Source organism: Pseudorca crassidens, chromosome 12 (assembly GCF_039906515.1).
Source record: "Pseudorca crassidens isolate mPseCra1 chromosome 12, mPseCra1.hap1, whole genome shotgun sequence".
Lineage (NCBI taxonomy): Eukaryota > Metazoa > Chordata > Mammalia > Artiodactyla > Delphinidae > Pseudorca > Pseudorca crassidens.
In genome coordinates, this window is record NC_090307.1 from 85,013,721 (window position 1) to 85,040,045 (window position 26,325).

At 44.8% G+C, this 26,325-nt stretch overlaps 1 protein-coding gene, 1 long non-coding RNA gene and 1 pseudogene across 2 annotated transcripts in view; 1 reads left to right on the forward strand and 2 right to left on the reverse strand.

The window, feature by feature from the left end:
- Window positions 1-19,253, forward strand: part of LOC137203931 (uncharacterized) — a 29,034-nt gene extending 9,781 nt beyond the window's left edge. Inside the window, exons 3-5 of the long non-coding RNA XR_010933373.1 lie at window positions 442-548; window positions 8,193-8,262; window positions 16,981-19,253. This is a non-coding gene — a long non-coding RNA (uncharacterized lncRNA). The remainder of the gene's footprint in view (window positions 1-441; window positions 549-8,192; window positions 8,263-16,980) is intronic.
- LOC137203930 (small ribosomal subunit protein uS14-like) lies at window positions 8,273-8,536 on the reverse strand (annotated as a pseudogene).
- Window positions 19,254-19,526: 273 nt separating the features above from the next.
- Window positions 19,527-23,795, reverse strand: LOC137203929 (hydroxycarboxylic acid receptor 2-like). Its single transcript, XM_067701015.1, is given in 2 exon segments — window positions 19,527-22,576; window positions 22,578-23,795. Coding segments are annotated over 2 exon segments (1,086 nt in total). The 5' UTR covers window positions 23,604-23,795; the 3' UTR covers window positions 19,527-22,516.
- Window positions 23,796-26,325: the final 2,530 nt, after the last annotated feature.

Consider the following 26,325-nt stretch of genomic DNA (forward strand, 5'->3'; position numbering starts at 1 on the left):
GGAGCCTGTGCTCCGCAACAGGAGAGGCCACAACAGTGAGAGGCCCGCGTACTGCAAAAAAAAAAAAAAAAAAAAGCGGGGGGTGGGGGGGTGGCAGGCCTCAGCTGCTCCAAACATTACATCCTTAGGCAAGAATTTCCAAAGGTCTTTTTTTTTTCATTTGAGGTGAAATTCACGCGACATAAAATTAACCATTTTATAAGTAAACGATTCAGTGGCATTTAGTACCTTCACAGTGTTTGCAGCCACCATCTCTATTGAGTTCCAAAACATCTGCATGACCCTGCAGAGGAGAGCTCATACCCACTCAACAGCCATTCCTCTCTCCCTCCCCTCCGATTCCTGCGAAACCACTAATCTTTCTGTCTCTAAGGATTTGCCTCTTCTGGACATTGGAATCATACAATGTGGGGCCTTTTTTCCTTTTTTTATTTTGGCCAGGCTGCGCATCATGTGGATCTTAGTTCCCCAGCCAGAGGTCGAACCTGTGTCCCACTGCAGTGGAAGAAGCGTGGAGTCCTAACCACCGGACCGCCAGGGAAGTCCCGGTACGTGGCCTTTTTTGTGGCTTTTTTCACTTCATCCAATGTGCTCGAGGTCCATCCACACTGTAGCATGCATCCGTACTTCGTTCCCTTTTCTGATAGTCCATCGCGTGGATATGCCACATTGAGTTTATCCGTTCAGCTGCTGATGGATGTTTCGGCTCTTCCTACCTTTTGGCTCTTGCGAACAGTGCTGCTGTGAACGTGCCTGTACATGTATTTATTTAAGTAACTGATCTTCAGTTCTCCGGGACATATACTTAGGAATGGAATCACTAGAAAATTTTCTGAAACACATCCCTAGTTTTCCCCTCACATCCTATAGGTCAGAATTGTGTCACATCTCTGAGCCTACAGCAATGTCTTGGCAAGGAGAGTGAAACCACCACGATTGGCTAAAACTAATCAAGAGTCACACCCTGAAGCTGGGTGAGAACCCAATCACCTCTGAAGGGCATGGTCACGTGGAAGAGGGCCATTTTCAGGAGATGGTGACCTTGAGTGTGAATGTCATGACACAGGTAGGCAAGTTCTCTGTCAACCATCCCTCCCCGTATTGTGAGATCAATTTGTATTCTGTTCAAGGGTGTGAACCTTACTGTTCTACCTGCCAAGCAAGCTTTCCTTTGGGGATTGTTTGTTCTGCAAACATCTGTCTTAAGGAGGAAGTGTGGGAACTAAGGTCATGACAAACAGCATGTCAGACGATGAAGCCTGTGTGAAATGGAAGCTCTTAAAATATACTAAAGGAAGGACCCTGGTGGATCCAGGGTGTGCTTCCCTTATGGCACCTTTGAAACACTGGGAATGTGTTTCAAGGAACTTCCATTTATTTAACGTTGTCTAGATTCTGGTCTGTGTACCCAGATTTGCCTTTGCCTCCACCACCAAGCCGTGTGGAATTCGTTTCTTTGTCTATTCCACAAATATTTCTTGTGTGTCTACTGTGTGTCAGGCACTGGGCAAGGCAGTCGGGAGATGATGGTAAGACAGAGAGCCTTAGCTCCTGTCCTCATGGAGCTAACAGTGTGGTGGAGGAGATTGAGGTTAAACAAATAATTCTGCAGCTCATTTTATTTATTTATTTTTATCTATCAATAATTACTTTTTTCTTTTTTTAAATTGAAGTATAGTTGCTATAAGTTACAAGTGTATAATGTAGTGATTCACAATTTTTAAAGGTTATACTCCATTTATAGTTACTATAAAATACTGGCAGTATTCCCTGTGATGTACAATATATCCCTGTAGCTTATTTTATACCTAATATTTTGTATCTTTTACTCCCCTACCCCTGTATTTCCCCTCCCCCCCTTCCCTTTCCCCTCTGGTAACCACTAGTTTGTGCTCTGTGAGTTTGCATCTTTTTTTGTTATGGCAAAATTTTTTCCTTTTTATGACTGAGTAGTAGTCTACTGTGTATATATATATATATATATATATATATATATATATGTAATATCTTCTTCATCTATTCATCTGTTGATCACTTATGAACATTGGGGTTATGCAGATCATTTTTAAATTAATATTGTGATAAATGTGATGAAGAAAAAAAAAGCACAGGGTACAATGAAAGTGTTGAAGAGAGGAAGTGTTCTGATTGGATCCTCCATGACAATAGACACAAGGAAAGACTGCAGCAGTTCCCTGCAATGAGTGGTTAAGGGAAAGCAGTGACATCAGCCAGTGTCACTGAAGTCCCTCAATTAGCCAGCAAGGCCAAGTGCAGGCTCCAGGGACACCACCTAGAGCATTATGGGGATTAATTTGTTTTCAACTGAATGTGTATGAGAAAAATAATACTAGGTTTGAAAACAAAGGATTGTTTTAGACCCATAAAGGCCAGAGTGGGGAAGTTTTTAAAAATGGAATTGCAGTCCTTGTGTCACTCTGTGCTGTGCTGAGAGAGAAGCCCATGGCTCGAGGACCGTGTCATGTCACCGTTTGAGCTTCAGTTGACTAGACCAGCCCAGGGGAGCCATCCACTGGTTGATTGACAGCTGTCAGCTGGCCTGGTACATACGCTTTGCTCACAAAGGCACTCCGCACTGCATATTGGTTTCCTGGGGCGGGGCTGCTATAACAAATTACCACAGGCTTGGTGCTTCACTTTTTTTTTTTTTTTAATATTTATTTATTTGTTTGACTGCTCCACGTCTTTGTTGCGGCACACGGGATCTTTTAGTTGAGGCGGCATGTGGGATCTAGTTCCCTGACCAGGGATCAAAGCCGGGCCCCCTACATTGGGAGCATGGAGTCTTAGCCACTGGATCACCAGGGAAGACCCTACACTTGGTGCTTTAAAACAACAGAAATTGGGGCTTCCCTGGTGGCGCAGTGGTTGAGAGTCCCCCTGCAGATGCAGGGGACATGGGTTCGTGCCCCGGTCTGGGTGGAAAAAAAATACAAACAAAAAAAACAACAGAAATTTATTCTCTGACAGTTCTGGAAGCCAAAAGTCTAAAATTGAGATGTTGGCAGGGCCACACTCCCTCTGAAGGCTCTAGGGGAGGACCCTTCCTTGCCTCTTGTAGCTCTGGTGGCCCTATAGCTGTTTCTTGACTTGTGGCTGCATCACTCCAGTCTCTTCCTCTGTCTTCACATGGCCTTCTCCTCTCTGTGTGTCTCTTATAAGGATGCTTGTCATTGGATTTAGGGCTTATCCAGGATGATCTTATCTTGGGATCCTAAATTTAATTGTATTTGCAAAGACCCTTTTTCCAAATAAGGTAAGATTCACAAGTTAAGGTTCTGGGATTAATCCATGAACATATCTTTTTTTTTTTTTTTTTTTTTTTGCGTCACGCGGGCCTCCCACTGTTGTGGCCTTTCCCGTTGCGGAGCACAGGCTCCGGACGCACAGGCTCAGCGGCCATGGCTCACAGGCCCAGCCGCTCCGCGGCACGTGGGATCCTCCCAGACTGGAGCACGAACCTGTGTCCCCTGCATCGGCAGGCGGACTCTCAACCACTGCGCCACCAGGGAAGCCTGTGAACATATCTTTTTGAGGATCACCATTCAACCCACTCCCATTGTATAATGACTATTAGACCCAGTCATGTCAGGGAAGATGCTGGACAGTGACAACGATCCAGTCAGGTCCTCTTTTTATGGAAGTCTGGACCCAAGCAAGATATGCAAGAAATAAACCCCTCCATTGGAGTTGGGCAGAAGCCAAGAGACCCCCAAAGAAGACAGTCAGAAGTCAGAGCAACGACCAACTGAGGCCACATCGTGAGAATGGGGACAATTCTAGAGCTTCTCTTTCCTGGCATACCATTTTCATCGATGTAAGCAAAAATGCATCTTTTGAACCCTGCTCAATATTGTGTAACAACCTAAATGGGAAAAGAATTTGAAAAAGAATAGATACAGGTATATGTATAACTGAACCACTTTGCTGTACACCTGAAACTAACACAACATTGTTTTTTTGTTTTTTGTTTTTTAAATTTATTTATTTATTTTTGGCTGCGTTGGGTCTTCACTGCCGCACGCGGGCTTTCTCCAGTTGCGGTGAGCGGGGGCTCCTCTTCGTTGCCGTACACGGGCTTCTCATTGCGGTGGCTTCTCACTGCAGAGCACGGGCTCTAGGTGCGTGGGCTGCAGTAGTTGTCGCTCGTGGGCTCAGTAGTTGTGGCTCATGGGCTCAGTAGTTGTGGCTCACGGGCTCTAGAACGCAAGCTCGGTAGTTGTGGCGCATGGGTTTTGTTGCTCCGCGGTATGTGGGATCTTCCCGGACCGGGGCTCAAACCCGTGTCCCCTGTATTGGCAAGCGGATTCTTAACCCCTGTGCCACCAGGGAAGTCCCTAACACAACATTGTTAATCAACTATACTCCAATATAAAATAAAGTTGAAAAAAAATTAAATTAAATTAAATGTATCCTTTGTTTTTCATGACGTTTAATGTCTTGGACTGTGTCTAACAATAGCTGGTGTCTTAATTCTTGCTGCTGCGGGGGCAGCAATTCTGGAGTGACGACTTTGTCTGCAGGAAGGTGAGCGCCAAAAGCACAGGGGTCCAAAGCTCCAGGATGGGTGTCGATGGCTCCAGGAAACAGTGGAGCACTTTTTTCACTCCTAAGAACACAGGAGTTGGAGGAGGGATGAGGCAAGAAGAGGATCAGACATGTATAGCAACATTGCCATTGGAGGAGTCAAAAGGAGGCTCCCCTGCATGATTCCTGAGCCGGCACAAGAACCCAATGCCAGCGGCTTTTCAGTCTTTTAAGAAATGCAACATCGGGCTCTCCGGGTGGCGCAGTGGTTAAGAATCCTCCTGCCAATGCAGGAGACGCGGGTTCGAGCCCTGGTCCGGGAAGATCCCACATGCCACAGAGCAACTAAGCCCGTGCGCCACAACTACTGATCCTGCTCTCTAGAGCCCACGAGCCACAACTACTGAGCCCACGTGCCACAACTACTGAAGCCCGGGTGCCTAGAGCCCCTGCAGAGAAGCTACCGCAATGAGAAGCCCTCACACCACAAGGAAGAGTAGTCCCTGCTCGCCGCAACTAGAGAAAGCCTGCGCGCAGCAGCAAAGACCCAACGCAGCCAAAAATAAAAATAAATACATTTTTAAAAAAAGAGAGAGAAATGCAGTATCACCATCATTCTCAAGGCACGGAGGACGATGGTGAGTGAAAAACACAGACCTCAGTGTGACTGCTTCGAAAAGTTATGAGAAGAGTCAGATTCTAAGCAGGAAGACATTGTAGGAATACCTTAGTCAACTTATTTCCATTTTCCTTTTAATATATGCACAAGAGTGACAAGTATCCATTGAAATTTTCAAGTGATAAGAAGTTTGCCATCCTGGGTGCACATTCTTTTCCTGTCTTCGTGGCGTATAAAGTAACGACGCATATTCTGTCAGATGGTATTTGGACTTGGCTTAAGCAGTATGGTCCAGGCCAGCACAAGGCTTGACAGTTTCCTGAGCAAACTAACTTCGGTTGCTTATATAACGTGCGTTACCCCAGGTAACCCAGAAGGTCCCAAGTAACACAGAGTCGGACAAAAGTTGGGCAAGAAAGAGTGATCAAGCTCAAATCCTTGTGGGCTGTGAAAGAACACACCCCAAATCCTGGGTTAGAAGCAGAAAAGGAGGGTGATTTGCCTCAAGGGCCTACAAGATCCCTCACTGTTTTTTTTTTTTTTTTTACATCTTTATTGGAGTATAATTGCTTTACAATGGTGTGTTAGTTTCTGCTTTATAACAAAGTGAATCAGTTATATATACATATACATATGTTCCCATATCTCTTGCCTCTTGCGTATCCCTCCCTCCCACCCTCCCTATCCCACCCCTCCAGGCGGTCACAAAGCACCGAGCTGATCTCCCTGTGCTGTGCGGCTGCTTCCCACTAGCTATCTACCTTACGTTTGGTAGTGTATACATGTCCATGCCTCTGTCTCGCTTTGTCACAGCTTACCCTTCCCCCTCCCCATATCCTCAAGTCCCTTCTCTAGTAGGTCTGTGGCTTTATTCCTGTCTTACTGTTTTATTTATTTATTTATTTGGCCGCACTGCGCGGCTTGTGGGATCTTAGTTGCCCCACCAGGGATTGAACCGGGCCATGGCAGTGAAAGGCCCAAGTCCTGACCACCGGACCACCAGGGAATTCCCCCTCACTGTTTAAAAAAAAAAAAAAAGGTGAATTATTTAGGTATTTGCTTTAAGGCTGACGATCTTTGATATATTGAAGCACAGACTAGTCTTTATCCCAGAGTATTTCTCAACCCCTTTTCCTTTATTGCCCCTCCCCCAGTTACCTTTTCAGACTCTTTTTTTCTAATTGTCCCGCTCCATGAATCTTCTTATTGTGATAAAATATACATAACATAAAATTCACCATTTTAACTATTTTAAAGTGGCATTAACTATTGATATATTCACAGTGCTGTGCAACAAATACCACTGTCTGGTTCCAGAACTTTTTCATCACCCCAAACAAAAACTCCAAACCCATTATTATGCAGTCACATCCCATTCTCCCATCCCCCCAGGTCCCGGAGACCATTAATCTGCTTCCTGTCTCTATGGATTTGCCTCTTTTGGACATTTCCTATAAACGGAATCATAAAACACGTGGCCTTTTAGTTCTGGCTTCTTTCACTCAGCATCATGTTGTATATGTATCAGTACTTTATTCCTTTCTATGGCTGAATAATATTCCATTGTATGGATGGATGGATGGACCACATTTGTTTAACCATTCATTTAGTAGATAAACATTTGGGTTGTTTCCACCTTTTGGCTATCGTGAATAGTATTGCTATGACCATTTGTGTTCAAGTGTTTGTTTGAACATCTTTTTCAGTTCTTCTGGATATATTCATAGGAGTGGAATTGCTGGGATCCTATGGTAACTCTATGTTTACCTTATCAAAGACCCACCAAACTGTTCTCCACAGTGGCAGCACCATTTTGCATTCCCACCAGCGATATATGAGGGTTCCAATTTCTCCACATCATCACCCACACCTCCCCCCGCCCCCCCATGAAAGGTTAATAGCACACATATACCACGTATGTTTGTGTACTGTAGCCCTTTTGACGGCAGACTTTGTGTCTAATGGAAATATTTGCAGGGGATCATAGACTCAGAAGCCTGCAGGAATTTATAAAAACACTGCTGCCTCACCAAAAACACATCTGCCAGCCCTTAGGGCCAGCAGGCCGCCAGGCTGCAGACACGGATTGATTTTATTTTATTAAAATATGTATAGGGTGGATGGAGCATCATTTATTCCATCATTCCCCTTTTCCTTTTGATGGGCATTCATTTTGTGACCAGCTTCCTACCACACATACAAAAAAACAATGTTCCCGTCAACATCCTTGTCCTTAAGTATTGGTACTTTTATTTTTCTGGGACGGATTCCCAGGAGTTGGATAAATGGGTCAAAGGGTTTCGTTTCCATTTTAACAGATGTTGCCAGATTGCTTCCCCAAATGGCTGCAAAACTTCACATGTACCAGAGTGGCCTTCTCTCCATATTCCTGCCAACACTTGAGAGCACTGCTCGTTTTAGTTATGTCAGTCAGTCTAGTGGATGCAATGTCTTATTGCTTCTTTAATTAGCATTTTTCTGACCACTGTTGAATTGGAAGATCTTTACATTCTTTTGTTGGCCATTTGGTTTTGCTCCTCTGTAAATAATCTGTTCATAATCTAAGTCCATTTCTGTCTTGGTTGTTTGTCTTGTTCAGGTCAATTTGTAAAAGCTCTTTAGATAGCATCCATCTGAACTTTGGCTTAATTGCAGAGAAGTGATTAAGAGCATCGTCTTCTGGGGCGGACTGCCAAGGGTCGCCTCAGAACTTAGCCCCTGACTGGCTATGTGACCTCGGCAAGTCATTCAACTTTGCCCCAGTTTACTCATCTGGGAAGTAGCAGTCATGATCAACATCATAATTCCTACCTCATACTGTTGTTCTAGACACCAGTGAGTTAATACAAGTCAATAGGATGGTGCATGGCACACAGTAAGTTAGTCAACCACAGTTGGTGACTATTATTTGTATTACAAATAGTTTTCCATCTCCATCACTTGCACTGGCTTTATTTTTGGTACCCCTTGTCACATAAAACATTTTAATGTTGACATAGTCAAATACCCATCTTTTCTTTCATAGCTTCTGAGTTCCCAGGCTTGGTTAAGAAGATCTCTCCATTTCCTTCATGATGAATTTCCTTGTCTTTTGGGTAAGTTTAAAATTTTTTATTTTATATACAAAGAGTTAGTATTGTTTCTGAGGATGGTAGATATGCTGGATGACCCATTCAAGAAGTTCACACTTAGTCCAACTTAATGAAGCCGATGTCCTTCCCGTACTGGCGGAAACACTGGCGGCACATATTGAGGCTGTATTTCTGGATCAGGTTGTACCGGTTTGGGCCGGTTTGAGCAGACGCAGCAAGAGCTAGAACGCTGGCCAATTTTTTTTGGATGACTCCAGTAGAGCTGCTGGTGACCCATGTTGCTTTCTTGGCTTCAACTAGGCAAAAGCAAATTTCCTTGTCCTGATCATGGGAAGCCTGTAACTCACCATGTCCCACACGGAGGTGCACTGTCCTGCCGGCTCCTAGATCTGTTTCCTCCCCTTCTCCCTCATCCCTCCGAGATGAGACCTTTAGAACACTTTCACTTCCTCCCTCTCCTCCTTTCCTTTTCCATCTTCCCCAATGAGACCCATGAGACCCTTTACCTCCCCACCCCCACTCACCAGTCTCTGAGGTTTGGCTGAAATAATTTAGTATTTGTTAGAACTCCCTTAGAGGAGGTCCATTTGGTTTCAAGAGTCCTTCTCTGTTACACAAATCCCTCTCTGGATCCACTTAGATGTAAGACATCCTATGCCTGTGTTCTTAACACTGTTTTCTCTTTTGTTTTCTTCTTCTTTCAGTTTTCTTTTCAGGTGTAGTTGTAGTCTGGTAAGTCTTTTCTCAAGTCATTTCCTCAGATGAAGACCTGGGAGTTATATTCTCTGAATCCTTGGGGGTATCCTTGACTCTTCTCCTTTTGCCTCAATAGATGGAAAGTATTTTGAAAACTGGATAGAGGATTCTTGGGTCGGAGTCCTTTCTCTCTTCTGTAGATACTGGTCCACTGTCATCTTTCCATAGCGTAGATGAAAATCTAATGCCAGTCTGACTTTTTTTCCTTTGTGCATATCTTCTGCTTTCTGCTTGACACTTGTAAGATGGTTATCTTCCAGGTTTGGTGATTTTACCAGAATATGCCCACATATGACTCTTATCAGACCAGTCTGGAACTCAGTGAACCCTGTCAATCTGCAGTTGCTGATCTTTAGTAATTTCAGGAACATTTTCTCCTATTATTTGTTGATCTGTTGCTTATTCTTGTTTTGGAACTCCTATTGTGTGTTCATTCATTCTTCAGGAGCTATCCTCCAACTCTCTTATCTTTCCCCACAGATTTCTATTTCCTTATCATTTTGCTCTATGTTTGGAGACATTTCTTGCACTTGGTCTCCCAGACTGTTCACTTAGCTCTCAGTAGAGATTCTACTCACCTTCTGTTACCAAACGTGGGTTTGGCTGCTCGCCACTCAAAAGCCAATCCTCAAGAGACAAGTGTTGGTTGGAAAGGAAAACTTGCTTTATTCAGGAGGCTGGCAACCTGGGGAGAAGGCGGACTTGTGTCCAAAAGCCACCTCCAAATGTTCTGCTTGACCAGGAAAGTTTTTAAAGGGAAATCATTTGGGGATGGGGTCAGAGTCTTCATCACCTCCCACTGTGTGCAGACTTTCTTCTGATTGGTTGGTGGTGAGGTAACAGGACAGTGTCCCAGGAATCTTGTGCTTGGCCTGAAGTTACCATCCTCCACCTGGGTGGGGGTCTTAGTTCCTACAGAAGAACTCAAAGATATTGTTCTGTGTATCCCTTGAGGAGGAACCAGGACCCTGCCCCAAGGCTGCACTATTGTTTCTTCACTGCTCCTCCTTTGTTTCTGCATCCCCTCCCTTCCCCGATAAGCAACTGTTCAAATCTGCCCTTTCCGAACTCGGAAGGTCAAGGAGGCTGAATAAAGCCTATTTCCTACAAACAAGAAACAGGGGACACAGAAAGGATTTGAACCCGGGAGGTCCCCACAGGGTCCTACTCTGTTTCATTAGCATCAGATCCCACAGGTGAAGGGCTCAGTCCCGCAAGACTGTTGGACTCAACTTCAGAAGAACAAACAGTCAAAAACCAGATGGGGAAGAAAGCCTGTTTAAGGCACCCTGCCCAAATCGCCCTACCTCAATTTTTCCAACATTGTAATGGCATTTCTTCATTTAAAAATACATCATGGGAACTCCCTGGCAGTCCAGTTGTTAGGACTCTGCGATTTCACTGCTGAGGGCCCGGGTTCAATCCCCAGTCAGGGAACTAAGATCCCTCAAGCTGAGTGGTGCATGGCCACAAAATAATAATAATAACAAGAATAATAACAATAATAATAATGATATAGAGATCGAAAGTAGATTGGTATTTGCCAGGAGCTGGGGCAGCTCTATGGGGCATGACTGACAATGGGCATGGGGGGTTTTGGGGGTGGGATGATGAAAAAGTTGTGGAATTAGACAGTGGTGATGTTTGCACAAGTTTGTGAATATACAATAATAAAAATGGCTGAACTGTACTTTAAAAGGATGAATTTATCATTTCTCAGCCTTTTGTCTAAGATCAAGCAGCAGTATCTGTTTTTAGTTCGTGTTTTTAGTCAGTGAACTGTGGTTGAGGGCTGGAGGACAGCATCCTCAGGGAGTTGCATGGTGTCTTGGTTGCGTGGATTGGGTGGCTGGGAATCCAGTCTGTGTCTGGAGCCAGGCTATGACCCAGGACATCCTGGTCACCTCTGCCAGCATGCAGCCATACCCAGGGACCTGCTGTGGCTTCCAGAATCAGCTGGACCATCTCTCTTGGGAGTTTCTCCGGCTTCCCTCTGTCAACTGGTTGGTCCTCCCAGATTCCATTTTATTTCACTCTGTCAGCTATAAAGGATGGATCACTGGGCTGTCGAGATAGAGGGGAAGTGCTGGCTTAGTCTTCAATGGGAAAGACATAGGAAGGGCCCGGGCAGGAGTTTGAATTTTGTGCCCTGGCTGTCCTGCTGTTCTCAGGCTTTTTAGGCATGTATCTGAAAGAAAGTCTCTTGAATTAAGACTATAAGAAAGTACACAAGATATTCAATAAAGTAAATGACCTAAAAAAAAAGATGAATTTTATAGCATGTGAATTATATTTCAGTATAAAATATCTGTAGCTGTAAGGATCCTAAACCCAGGACCTCTGTCATCCTCTCTGCACCCCCAGCACCTGGCCAATGAGTGGGAAAGCTGGCATTTCAACCCAGAAACATCTCATTCCAAAAGCCATTCTCTTTCACCTCCACCCCACGTTGATACCAGGTAGCCTGACAGCAAAGACTGTGCTGAGTTGGGACTCTATTCTTTGGATAATTAAAGGTTTTTGAGGTTAGGAAAAGAGGCATGGTTCAATTTTTGTTTTAGAAGGATAATTTTTAGGAGCTTTATGGGAATATTCTTTGTTAGAAATGATAACAGTAGATAAGACTATTCAGCAATTTTTTTCTGGATGGACTATAATAATTTTAGTTGTTCCGTTTAAAAAAATTTTTTTTTTGAAATCATGACTGAAATGTCAGCTTCTATGGGAACCTCAGAGAGAAGTGTGATTTTTTTTTTCTCTCAGTTTTTTAAAAATATGCATTTTAATGAATTTTGAGATTGGTTTCCATCATTAAACAAAAGATAGCTGGGGAGAGAGAAGAGGCAGTTGGGCAATGTTTGCCTGTGAAAAATCAACCTGTCTTTAATGTTATTCTTCTACTTTTTTTAAGTTGAATTTCTCTGCTGTGTAGCACAAGAGGCCTTATGTGAAATTCTATTCTAATTTATAGGTGATAAGTGGTTTTAAATAAACACATATGGCATTCCAGCTGAGCTCTGAAACCACTGGCTGACGGCGGCATAGGACAAAGACGATCAGACGCTGTGTGAGTTTGCTCGGGCCACCTTATCAAAGTTTTACAGTCTGGGTGGCTTAAACAACAGAAATTTTATTTTCTCACAGTTCTGAAGGCCAGAAGTCCAAGATCAAGGAGTGGGTAGAGTTACTTGTTCTGAGACCTCTCCCCTCGCTTTGTAGACAGCCGTCTTCCCCCTGTCCTCACATGGTCTTCCCTCTGTGCACATCTGTGTCCTAATCTCTGTGTCCTCTTTTTATAAAGGCACCAGCCCTATTGAATTAGGGCCCCACCCCTAATGACCTCATTTTCATTTAATTACCTCTTTAACACCCCTTGTTCAAATACAGTCATGTTAAGAGGTACTGGAGGGACTTCCCTGGTGGTACAGTGGTTAAGACTCTGTGCTCCCAATGCAGGGGGCCCGGGTTTGATGCCTGGTCTGGGAAATAGATCCCACATGCATGCTGCAACTAAGAGTTCACATGCCACAACTAAGGAGCTGGCAAGCCTCAACAAGGGAGCCCACCTGCCACAACTAAGACCTGACCCAACCAAATAAATAAATATTAAAAAAGAAAAAAAAAGAGTACTGGAGGTTAGGGCTTCAACATAGCAATTTGGGTGGAGGGGGACACAAATCAGCTCATAACAGACACCCTGGTTTATATCTTGCTCTAAGGAGTTGTATTCAGTGAAACTGAGGAAAATGTTTATACGAGAACTACCCAGGCTAGAAACGACCAGAAGTCACAAGACACTGGCTCATACCTAGTATTCCACCCTAAGTCCATCCTCAGACCACCCCCTCTGGGGCAGGGATCTTGCCTGACCCAGGAGAGGACTGGGGACAGAGAGTGGGGGATGGGAGAGAGGATGAGCTAGAGAAGAGGGGCAGCTACTCTATAGAGTTGTAACAGTTTTCTTTTTTAAATCACGTGAAATTAACATAACATAAAACGAACCATTTTATTTTATTTATTTATTTTTGGCCACGTTGGGTCTTCATTGCTGTGTGCGGGCTTTCTCTAGTTGTGGTGAGCAGGGGCTACTCTTTGTTGCAGTGTACGGGCTTCTCATTGCGGTGGCTTCTCTTGTTGCAGAGCACGGGCTCTAGGCGTGCGGGCTTCAGTAGTTGTGGCGCACGGGCTCAGTAGCTGTGGTTTATGGGCTCTAGAGCGCAGGCTCAGTGGTTGTGGCACAAGGGCTTTGTTGCTCCGCAGCATGTGAGATCTTCCCGGACCAGGGCTCGAACCCATGTCGCCTAAGTTGGCAGGTGGATTCTTAACCACGGCGCCACCAGGGAAGCCCAAAATGAACCATTTTAAAGTGAACGGTTTAGTGGCATTTAGTACATTCTCAGTGTTGTACAGCCATCACCTCTATCTAGTTCCAAAACATTTTCATCACCCAAAAAAGAAACCCCCTGCCCTTTAGCAGTCACACCCCATCTCCCCTCCCCCAGCCCCTGGCAACCACAGTCTGCCTTCTGTCTCTATGGATTTGCTTCTTCTGAACATTTCATACAAATGGGATTATACAGTATGTGGCCCTTTGTATCTGACTTTCACGTTATGTTTTCCAGGTTCATTTTTTAAAAATATTTATTTGTCTATTTATTTATTATTTACTTAGGCTGCGCCAAGTCTTTTTCCTTGTTTTTTTAAATTTATTTATTTTGGGCTGCATTGGGTCTTCATTGCTGCACGCAGGCTTTCTCTATTTGTGGCGAGCGGGGGCTACTCTTCATTGTGGTGTGCAGGCTTCTCATCGTGGTGGCTTCTCTTGTTGCGGAGCATGGGCTCTAGGAGCATGGGCTTCAGTAGTTGTGGCATGCAGGATCGGTAGTTGTGGCTCGCAGGACCTAGAGTGCAGGCTCAGTAGTTGTGGTGCACGGGCTTAGTTGCTCCACGGCATGTGGGATCTTCCCGGACCAGGGCTTGAACTTGTGTCCCCTACATTGGCAGGTGGATTCTTAACCACTGTGCCACCAGGGAAGCCCTGAGCCGAGTCTTAGTTGCTGCATGTGGACTCTTAGTTGGGACATGCATGCGGGATCTAGTTCCCCTGACCAGGGATCAAACCTGGGCCCCCTGCATTTGGAGTGTGGAATCTTACCCACTGGACCACGAGGGAAGTCCCTTATTTCATTTTGTAAGAGTTTTTAACCTTATGGTTTCATAAACAAGCTAATTTTGGGCTACCCTTTATGAGTTTCCCAAGTTGCCAGCCATAAAATCTTTAAAACATAAAGGACATTTGTGGGTATTTTGAGGGATGCAAAAGAAGGTGGAGGAAAAACTGAACATGGAGAGAGAGGGCCTGAATTGTAGCATCTGCCCCATAGTCCCGTCAGGTAACCTGATCATGTGTGTATACAACCTCCTACTCACAAAGATCAAAAACCAATAACACAATTTGTGTTCCTACCACCCAGACTTAACAATCCTTCTGCTTCTTGTATGTCTTTGTTTTAATTCTATGACATTTTACTACATATGGAGATTTGTATAACCACCACCACATTTAAGATACAGATGGGGGCTTCCCTGGTGGCACAGTGGTTAAGAGTCCGCCTGCCGATGCAGGGGACACGGGTTCGTGCCACGGTCCGGGAAGATCCCACATGCCACGGAGTGGCTGGGCCCATGAGCCATGGCCGCTGAGCCTGCGCCTCCCGAGCCTGTGCTCTGCAGTGGGAGAGGCTGCAATGGTGAGAGGCCCATGTACCGCAAAAAAAAAAAAAAAAAAAAGATACAGATGGTTCTGCCACCATGAGGGAACACCCTCATACTGTACAATGCCCACTCCCTCCTCTTTAACCCTTAGCAACCACTGATCTATTCATCTTCTTAATTTTTATTTTATTTTATTTTGGCTGCACCGCTCAGCTTGCGGGATCTTAGTTCCCCGACCAGGGATTGAACCTGGGCCCTCGGCAGTGAGAGCATAAAGTCCTAACCACTGGACTGCCAGGGAATTCCCTATTTGTCTTCTTTATAATTTTGTCATTTCAAGCATGTTACATAAATGGGATCATACAGTATGAAACTCTTTAAGATTGGTCTTTTTTTTTTTTCCACTTAGCATAATGCCATTAAAATCCACCCCAATTGTTACATGTGTCAAATAGTCTATTTCTTTTCATTGCTAAGTAGTATTCCATGGCATGCACGTGTCCCAGGCTGTTTAACCATTCCCCCTTTGAAGGACATTTGCAGATCCTTCTTCTAAAATAAAGTAAAAGCGTTACAGAGACAGTTGAGGCCTCCCCCCAATCAAGTGCTCCTCCTTCCTCCACAGGGGTCATCTGTATCTTGCAGCTGCTATGCCTCCTTCTCTTCCATGATTTTTGTTTTGTTACATACGGATGCTTCCAAAATCCATGTTATTTCGTTTAGCATATTTTAAACATTTTTTAAAATGTTATCATATTACATGTATCTTTTGGCAACTTGCTCTTTGCTCTAGATGTTATGCTCAAGGTTCAGTTCTATTGATACAGGTAACTCTGGTTCATTTTTTTCTTCCCTGCTATGTATTGATAGTATTCCACTGGGTGCCTGTATTGCTGTTTATCTGTTCCCCTTCTAATGGACACTTAGGTTGTTTCCTGGTTTTCACTATTACAAACACTGTTGCACTGAACATCGTTTACCTGCCTCCTCGTGAGATGGTAGCTTCATTAGAAAGACGAGAAGAATATTCAACAAGGAAGAAAGAGCTCAGTCACCAGTGAGCTTTGGAAGAAGGGAAGCTAACATTTATTGATCCACTCAGTGCCAAGCATGGTGCCTGGCAGCTTAAGTACATGAGCTCAGCCTGGACCTGGGAGATCCCTAATGGTCGGGCAGCCTGAAAAGTTCTGGATTTATTGACCCCTAATGGGTCAAGGCACTCACCCTACTTTTTTCAGTTCACGTCGCTCATCTCTCACTTTGCGTTGTTTCGGAACTTTAAAGGCAAAGACTCTGGAGTCAGACTGCCTATATTTGTTCCCTCGGTTCATCACTTACAGGTCCTATGACCTTTGGCAAATTATTCAAACTCCCTGGACCTCAGTTCCCGTATCTGTGAAATGGAATAGCACTTACCCTATGAAGTTACTGAAAGGATGAAACGAGATCACCTATGGAAAACACTAGGCATAGTGTCTGGCCGACGGCGTGGAAGAAATCTTCCATACAATAATTGATAGCGATCAAATGATGCTAAATGAAGCATCTCTCTAATTATGAGCCAATCTTTGCCTCATGTTGTTTTACTGAAATAAAAAATGAATCAATACCATTTTCCTACTGAAGCATTGTATTCCAAAGGAGGAATATTTTGTAAGCACAATGAAAAGAAACCCACTGTCTTTCAACCTGATGACATCAGTAGGCAGTTTTCTCTTCTTTTCAGTTGCATTGGAAATGTCATGTACTGTTCCCAGTACCTATTGATGCCCGTAAATCTCTCTCTATACTGGCCAGTGCCCAGTATATCAGTATTTGTTAAGAGCCTAGAAGTGCTTGCCTTTCATAAGACAGGGCCATGCGACTGTGATCAGGCCTGATGTTTGTAATGCCACATGCAAATCCCTTCTCCCTGAAGAGACAGAGGGTGACCAAATTTTAAACTTGAGCCCCAAGAGAACCCAGCACCGGGCTGTAAAAATAGCCATGTTTCCTGTGTCATAGCAGACGCAGAACTCAGTGAACAGAATGTCATGGCTAGGTACTCACCACAGCTAAGCCTGCCAAAGAGTATGTCTTGGACTCGAGTTTATTAAGTAATATATAAAATTGCAAAGATTTTAGTTCTCTAGGAAGGCCTTCGGAAGGGCTCTAGCAGTCAACATCTGGCGGTCCACATCTGTTTGGGTTTGGGGCAGTGTGAACTGCATTTCTTCCTCAAGGTTGGCTGATTACCTGTCTGTTCTCCAGAGTTTTGTAACGTGGCAGAAATTTTGGAAGCAAGAGAATTGAGATCAAGTCTGCTGAAAGCGCAAACGTGGTTTTTAAGCGAGTGATGTGGGCAGTGGTCTGAAATGTTATCTGAGGAACGCCTGGCAGTCAGCATGAGTTCATATAAACAGTAGTTTAAAAATACCCTTTAGGGACTTCCCTGGTGGTACAGTGGTTAAGAATCCGCCTGCCAATGCAGGGGACAAGGGTTCGAGCCCTGGTCCGGGAAGATCCCACATGCCGCGGAGCAACTAAGTCCATGCGCCACAGCTACTGAGCCTGTGCTCTAGAGCCCTCGAGCCACAACTACTGAGCTCACGTGCCAGAGCTACTGAGGCCCGCGCGCCGGGAGCCCATGCTCTGCAACAAGAGAAGCCACCGCAATGAGAAGCCGGCGCGCCGCAACGAAGAGTAGCCCCTGCTCGCCGCAACCAGAGAAAAGCCCACGCGCGGCAATGAAGACCCAATGCAGCCAAAAATAAATTAATTAATTAATATTTAAAAATTAAAATACCCTTTAGTAGTTACTAGAGGAAGGCGGTGGGGGAGGGGGAATTGGATGAAGATAGTCAAAGGTACAAACTACCAGTTATAAGATAAATAATTCTTAGGGATGTGATGTATAACACGACAGATATAATTAACTCTGCTGTATGTTATAGATGAAAGTTGTTAAGAAAGTAAATCCTAAGAGTTCTCATCACAGGAAAATTTTTTTCTGTTTCTTTAATTTTGTATCTATATGTGATGATAGATATTTACTAAACTTATCATGATCATTATTTCATGTTGTATGTAAGTCAAATCATTATGCTTACACCTTAAACTTCTGCAGTGCTGTATGTCAATTATATCTCCAGAAAACTGGAAAAAAAAACAAAAACCCTTTACACAGCAGCCATGTGATTGTTGTCCTAATGATCCTTTTATAAAATGTGGTTTGGGACCAATCAGATTATTTCTTATGAGAATCTGACCTGAGAGACACAGGTATTAAGGGTTGAATCATGTTCATGGTTAAGAGGCGGGTGAAGAGCTGTGCGCTGGTGTCCTGGGTCTGCCCACACCTGGTTGCATTCTCTTAGTTTAGAAACACCGCTATATTTCTTCTCTCTTTAATTTTTTTGCTTAAGTTAATTTACGTGTGTTTCAGTTACTTCATCCATAAGCACTTGGAGTTAAACAGTTATAGTAAGGCATCTTCTCCCTACCATGAGAAAGGACAAAAATAAAAAAAGAGGAATTTCCAGTAACACAAACAACCCGGCCTCAACGACTGAAGAATTTCATCAAAATTTCCTTTCCAATTTGAAGAAGTCGCCAATTTGATCCAAAGGATGGGGGAGCAGGCGATGATCCATATTTCCGTTGGTTGGTAATTGGTCAATTTCCAGTACCTAGTGGCTTCACCAAGGCACTGTGGTTAACCGAATCCCTCAGCTAAATTCTGATTGTAGAAGCAAAGTGGGGGAAGAGAGAGGCGAGCTGGGCTTGATGGACCGTCTGTGAATCCAACTGCTTGTTGTAAGCAGGAAGGTCAGCGGATTGACAGACCATAATCAGGATTGACAGACCATAATCAGACCATAATCAGCGGATTGACTATTAAACCAAAAGGCATGTTAAGGACCAGAACACCAGGTGCAGTTTAAATCCCCTCCCGTCAGGCAAGGTGCCCTGGGGCAGATAGGCTAATAAACTTGGAAAGGTAAGAGAGTTCATAAAATCAGAAACAAAGACAATTTTGTATACCTGATTTTATGGTTCTGGACTTAGGGGTAATCCCCCCTTTTTTTTTTTTTAACCTACACCATGCGGGATCTTAGTTCCCCGACCAGGGACTGAACCCGCGCCCCCTGCAGTAGAAGCGAGGAGTCTTAACCACTGGACCGCCAGGGAAGTCCCAGGGCATTTCTTTGGGAGCAGCTAAAAGGAAGTCCTACTTTTTTACATTGCAGAGAGTAAACTCATGGAACTCATGACCCCAAGAACTGGTACCCTCCAAAATATAGAGGAAGTAATGAAAAAGAGATGTGTAAATGATGATAACTGCCCCTTCCAATATGTATATAGACACACAGACATGCATACGTATAGTTACACCCCCCCACACACACACACACTCACACGTTGTACCACACACAGTTTGAGACTGAGTAGAATATGCCATTGGTTTAGCCCAGAATGTCATTGCTTGCTCCCTTTTAAAATTAATGTTGGCGGGCTTCTCTGGTGGCGCAGTGGTTAAAAATCTGCCTGCCAATGCAGGGGACACGGGTTCGAGCCCTGGTCCGGGAAGATCCCACGTGCCGCGGAGCAACTAAGCCCGTGCGCTGCAACTACTGAGGCTGCGCTCTAGAACCCGCGATCCACAACTACTGAAGCCTGTGTACCTAGAGCCCATGCTCCGCAACAAGAGAAGCCACCACAATGAGAAGCCCTTGCATCGCGACGAAGAGTAAACCCCGCTCACCGCAACTGGAGAAAGCCCGCATGCAGCAACGAAGACCCAACGCAGCCAAAAATAAAATAAATAAGTTTATTAAAATTAATGTTGGCATTCCCCTGGACAGGGAAACAGAAGTATTTAGGAGACTGCTCTCTCTCTCTTTTTTTTTTAATTGAAGTAGTTGATTACAATGTTGTGTTCATTTCAGATATACAGCAAAGTGATTCAGTTATACATATTCTTTTCCATTATGATTTATTATAGGATATTGAATACACTTCCCTGTGCTATACAGTAGGACCTTGTTTATCTATTTTATATATAGTTTGTATCTGCTAAACCCAAACTCCTGATTTATCCCTCCCCCACCCCCTCTCCCCTTTGGTAACTATATGTTTGTTTTCGATGTCTGTGTCTGTTCCTGTTTCATAAATAAGTTCATTTGTGTCATATTTTAGATTCCACATATAAATGATATCATACAGTATTTGTCTTTGTCTGACATACTTCATTTAATATGATAATCTCTAGGTCCATCCATGTTGTTGCAAATGGCATTATTTCATTCTTTTCTTTTTAAATTATTTATTTATTTATTTATTTTTGGATGCGTTGGGTCTTCGTTGCTGTGCGTGGGCTTTCTCTAGTGGCGATGAGCGGGGGCTACTCTTCGTTGCAGTGCAAGGGCTTCTCATTGCAGTGGCTTCTCTTGTTGCAGAGCACAGGCTCTAGGCGCGCGGGCTTTAGTAGTTGTGGCACACAGGCTCAGTAGTTGTGGCTCTAGAGAGCAGGCTCAGTAGTTGTGGCGCACAGGCTTAGCTGCTCCGCGGCGTGTGGGATCTTCCCGGACCAGGGCTCGAACCCGTGTCCCCTGAATTGGCAGGCAGATTCTTAACCACTGCGCTGCCAGGAAAACCCTAAATTTTTGTTTTTTTAAGCCACCAAATTTGTGGTACTTTGCTATGCAGCCCTAGGAGACTAATACACTCACACACCTCAGGGCCTTTGCACTTACCATCCCCTCTGCCTAGAATGCCCTTCCTCCAGATTTTTGCACTGTTTGCTCTGTCTTGTTATTCATTGCTCAGCTCCAGGTCACTTCCCAGTCATCCCAGTCCCACCCCCTTTTTAGCCTGTCACCCTGCTTTGTTGGCTTCAGAGTCCTCATAGACATCCCAAGCTCCCTTTCCATTTATTTGTCTACTTCTTTTCTGTCTGCCTCCCCACCTTGAATGTGAGTTCTATGAGAAGAGGGTCCTGGGGACCTTGTTCCTTGCTCTATTTCCATCAACCACTCAGAACACAACAGCACACAGCTGGTGCTTAATACATAAAAGCTGATGGGATGAATGAACGAAAGGACGGATGTGGGTTGTTAGTTCTGAACAGGTTGGAGTTTCACAACTGGATTCCCTGCTGACTCATGCATCTGGGGCTGGGGGAATCCCTGCTTTCCTCTGAGCTCAGCTCTGCTCATCTGTTCCTCTTTAAGAAGGTGATCTCTGCTTTTAACTTTCTGTCTCTAGGAGTTAATTGAAAAAACAGACAAGCACACTGATCAAAAAACACTTCAGAACCTCAAGAAGGTTCATCGTTCTTCCTTTACTGCCATTCAGCCATGGCTGGGAGGCTGAGTATCTGCATTTCTTATTGGCATCCGAGCCACAATGCCAAAGCAAGCCTCATCTTGCTAAAGAACTGAGTGGAAGTGAAAGCGTAACAGAAACCTGGACCGATCACAGACTCAAACCAGTACGTCTCCTTTCCATCCCAGAACTGGGAACTGAAACCATTCCACAGGAAGTTCTCTCCTCCCCCAGTCTGGCTGGATGCCTTTTTTAATACACAAATACTCACAGCAACATTCACCAAGCCCTAAATAAAGCAAAGTGCCCTTGCAGTCCTGTCTGTACTACCCTTCTGAATTAAATTGCTTTTACTTCTCCCAGCTCTCTCCCATCTTTGTTCGAATGCATATGTAAGTTTTACTTAACTATCTCATGTTGCAGGTTAGAGTCACGTCCTTTTCTTACTTTACAGTATGTGGTATTTTTCTACCAGGGCAACCTGGTTGAAAATTTTATGGGTTAACAACACATAAAATTCTCCACATAAGTAAGAAGTCCATGTCTGTGAACCATCACCCAGACACATGCAACACCAGACTGTGTGTCTCATAGCAAAATTTATTGAAGTGGTAGATTTCTTATAGAAACACAAGCAAATGAACCAGGAGGAAGCTTTCCCCCCTCTAACCATTGGGCAGCATTTCCCTTTTAGTGATAAAAGCAAACAGAGGTGGCAAGCAGCTCTCTCCCTGAAGTCTTTTTAACAGTTCAACCTTCAAATTTGTGTAAACAAGAGAGGAATGGATTCCTTGCAGGTTGTAACATAAATGCCATTTCCTTTCCCTTAGTAACACTGTTTTGCTCAGTCCCTGCTGGGGCAAATCCCCTCTTTACCAGCACTGGAAACTCAGATATTAACCAGAGCTTATGAGTTTCTGTCTGGTCCATTTCTGCTAAAGCGTAGCTGAAAGATGGATTGGTCTCACGGAACCCAGGTGACCTCCTGGCTTGTTTCATGATGCCTGGGCTCCCTCCAGGAGCAATAATTCCCCTCCAATCACTTAGCTTTCCTTATCCCAGTGGAAGCCCACAAACAGGCTAGGCGTTGCCCCAGGAGCCGAGAACCATCAAAGTCTCAGGCAGGTGAAGGAAAGAGGCTGGTGAGTCACAGGTGCCAGTGGGCGTCTCTGTGGCTCCAACTCTCCAGCAGCAGAAATGTGGACAGTTTTGCCATCTTCAGTTCTGCGAGTGTCCGAGATTGAACAGAAGTTTCAGACGCCTAGAAGCTTCTTCCTCCATTCCCCCGAGATCCCGGTGGAGACACGCTGCAACCAAGCAGCCTATGCTGCCAGACCGATTCTCTAAATCTGATTCTCTGGATCTGGAAGTTCTGGGAAACCACAGGCCAAGGCTCGTGATGTTACTCTGTGTACCAGCCCAGCTGCTTCTCCAGAGATCTTGGTCCTTGATGATCCTCTCCCTTCTTGGCTTGGTTATTTTAAGGAGAGGCCAGCGTCAGATAAGAGGGGCTCTGAGGCTCACTGGGATTGGCCATTAAAAGTGTCGGGAACATTCTTGGTAGTACTCAGATCCCCCGTGAGCTCGACACTTGTGCTGCGGTTATTCTCGGTCTCATCCGGCACCTTCCTCCATAGGCAGCGGTTGACCAAGGTGGAGAAGAAGTTGGGGAAAGATGGGCTGGAGAAGTAATACACCAAAGGGTCCAGCATGCTGTTCATGTAGGTGAAGCTGAGGGTGATGTAAAACGCCAGGTCAACTGAGCGATAGGTGTCACAGTTCCGCGTACCAGCGGTGCGCAGGAGCCAGAAAATGCGTATGCGCGCGGCCACACTGGGCAGGAAGCAGATGGTGAAGACGACGGCCACCACCATGATGAAGTTGATGGCCCTCTTGATCTTGACATGCTTGTTCATCTGTCGCTGCCGCAGGCTCCAGATGATTCTGGCCGAGCAGAACAGGATGATGCCCAGGGGCAGGAAGAACTCCAGGAGGAACATGGCGTCGTGCCAGCGGAAAGTATCGCAGATGTTGAAGCTGCTGCACAAATTCGAATTGTGACTCCTGATCAGCATCTTTTTGTACAGGAGGTGCATCGTCAGGCCAATAGTGATGCCCCACAAGAGGCAGGAGATGAGCACCGCCGTCCGATTGGAGATCTTGTTCAGAGCGTGATGGGGATGGACCACTCGGAAGTACCTGTCCACGGCCACCACCGTGAGGAAGATGATGCTGCCCTGGCGGTTCATGGCCAACATGAAGAGCATCAGCCGGCAGGGGACTTCCCCAAACCTCCAGTCCCACTTCCTCACATAGTTGTCCGTCAGGAAAGGCAGGCAGATGATCAGGAGGAAGTCAGCCACAGCCAAGTTGAACAGAAACACCCGGCTGGCTTTCCAGGACTTGAGGTGGAAGCAGAAAATCCACAGGGCAAGGCCATTGCCCAGGAGCCCAAACACAAACTCCAGCCCCACCACCGGCGGCAGCACCTTGGCAATGAAATCATCCCGGAACACACAGCAGTTCTTCTTGCCTATTTCCAGAAAATGCGGGTGGGACAGGTTCATGAGTGAATCGCGTTGGTCTTAGGGAGCGCCTCACCTAGCGAACGCTCAGGGAACAAGGTGTGGGTCTGAGTGGCGAAACTGTGGTTCAGCACTCGCCTTTATGTCATGTCAGGGTGTTGAAATAGATGACTGAATGGTTACCAGGAAACTACGAAATCGCTTTAAAAAAAAAAAAGCCAGCGAGTCTCTTATGAAACCTGCTGTTTGCATAAACAAATAACAAAAAAAAAATCCCCGGGCATATAAGAACCCACAGAATTTTCTAAATGTAAAGAATACGTTTGGGCAAGCAGACTGTCACTGTGAATTATGACGTGACCTAATTCAAGCAGACTGAAATGTGGAAGGCTGTGTGCCTGTATATTGAATACTTAACATGGGAGAATTAATTCACTGTCATGTGGTTGCCTTGCATAATAAACAAAACAACAACAGCAATAATAATTTACTTCATGTTTCTCAACAGAAACATGAAGAATTGCATGGAATATTAACAGGCTTATGTTTTAGGGAACAGTAGCATGTGTATGGTTTTTTTTTTTTTTGGAAAGGTCGAGAGGACAGTAATTGTCTAGTATTTTATGAGGACAGATGTGTTGCATTTGATGTTTCCATGCCATCTTCTTTGTAAAACATGGGTTGCTTTTCTACACCAGAACCCTGCAATTAATCCCCAGCTAAGGGGAAAAAAAAGCTATCTGAGAGCAGCATGCCATTTCATCAGATGCTTGAAAACTTGAAGCCAGTTGGGTTGCCAGCGGTGTGTTACAATAAGTTAGTTTTTTTTCTTTGTTTGTGTTAGATTTTGAGATGGCTTCTTGCTCAAGTAAGTAATTTATTGTTGAGCACGTGACTTACTAAAATTAATAAGCTTTATTTTTTAGAGCAGTTTTAGGTTCCCAGCAAAACTGAGTGGAAAGTACAGAGCGTATATATACCAGCGGTATGCCAGCTGTCCCCACACGCACACAACCTCCCCCACGATGCACGTAATATTTTAAAAGCCCCCATTTTTGGAAAATTAAACTTAGAGAATGTAAAAAGACTTTGACCTCTGCCTTGCAGCAGGTCATCGTTGCACACATCGTTTCTTTGCTTTTCGATGTAATTGGGTGTAACACTACAGAACGTTCCCACCCTGTAGTATTTTGGTCTGATGAATTCTTGCCGTGCAAGAGGTTCTGAGTTGTGTTGCTTCTACTTTGAGTGAGAAGTAGGACATCTGCTTCTTTAGTTTCACACCCAGGTTCCACGATAGGGATTTGTAGACTCCTCCCAGGAAACGGCAGTCAGGATGATCTAATGTTAGACTCACACAGGAGGCAGTGGCACTTGACGATGATGAAGATGGTGTTGGCACCCCCGGTAGGGGGAGCTTCCTTTGTGCCAGACGCCACACTCAGCGCTTCATTTTTATTTCTTTATTTATTTGGTCGTGCTGCTCGGCATGCAGGATCTTAGTTCCCCCACCAGGGATTGAACCTGTGCCCCCCGCAGTGGAAGCGCGGAGTCTTAACCACTGGACCGCCAGGGAAGTCCCATCATTATCTGAAATACATTATCCTGTTTTCCCCTGACTGCAGTCCATGAGGTAGGGACTGTTACTGATTCCAATGTCAAAATGAGGAAGCTCAGAGAGGTTGGTCATCTATCCAAGGCTGCACAGCTAATAAGATTTGAATCTGGCCCTGGCTTCAAGGCCTGTGTCCCTAACCATTACACTACACTGCCTCTTATTGTATTATTGCCCCTTCTAGAAGGCTGTACTGGGTTGAGGTCACATTATGTGGCTGTAGTTAGACTCTAGTGAGATGACTAGTATTTGCTTCCTATCCTTGCTGCCTGTGAATATCCTGCTCCCTTCTTGGATGCATGTGGACTTGTCAATGACATTCATAAAGTAACCCTAAGTAACCCTAAAGTAAACCCTAAGTGCCTTTATTAACTAAGAGTCAGAAAACCTGACTATTCACGATAGTTATTTTGGGGAACTGGAATTTGCAAGGGATCCTCCGTTTCTAAGTTTTACAATTTCATAATATTTCCTTTTTTTCTTTTTTTTTTGACTGCGTTGGGTCTTCGTTGCTGGGCGTGGGCTTTCTCTAGTTGTGGCGAGCAGGGCTACTCTTCGTTGCAGTGTGTGGACTTATTGCGGTGGCGCCTCTTGTTGCGGAGCACAGGCTCTAGGCGCGTGGGCTTCGATAGTTGTGGCTCGCAGGCTCAGTAGTTGTGACCCATGGGTTTCGTTGCTCTGCGACGTGTGTGATCTTTCCGGAGCAGGGCTTGAACCCGTGCCCCCTGCATTGGCAGGCGGATTCTTAACCACTGTACCACAACAGAAGCCCAATATTTGCTTTTTAAAAAGAAATAAAAAGTCATAGGGGACTTCCCTGGCAGTCCAGCGGTTAAGACTTCGCCTTCCAATGCACGGGGTGCGGGTTCCATCCCTGGTCGGGGAGCTAAGGTTCCACGTGCCTCGCGGCCAAAAAACCAAAACATAAAACAGAAGCAATATTATAACAAATTCAATAGAGACTTTAAAAATGGTCCACATCAAAAAAATCTTAAAAAATGAAAACAAAAAAAACCCAATACCACGGAAAAATTAGGAAAGAACAACAATAGATACTGTTACGTTTGAAAAAAAGAGAGAAATTGGAGGCCCTGGATGCCTTTTTCTCACTCCATCATTAGCCGTGAAACCTCTTAACCCCTGAGCTTC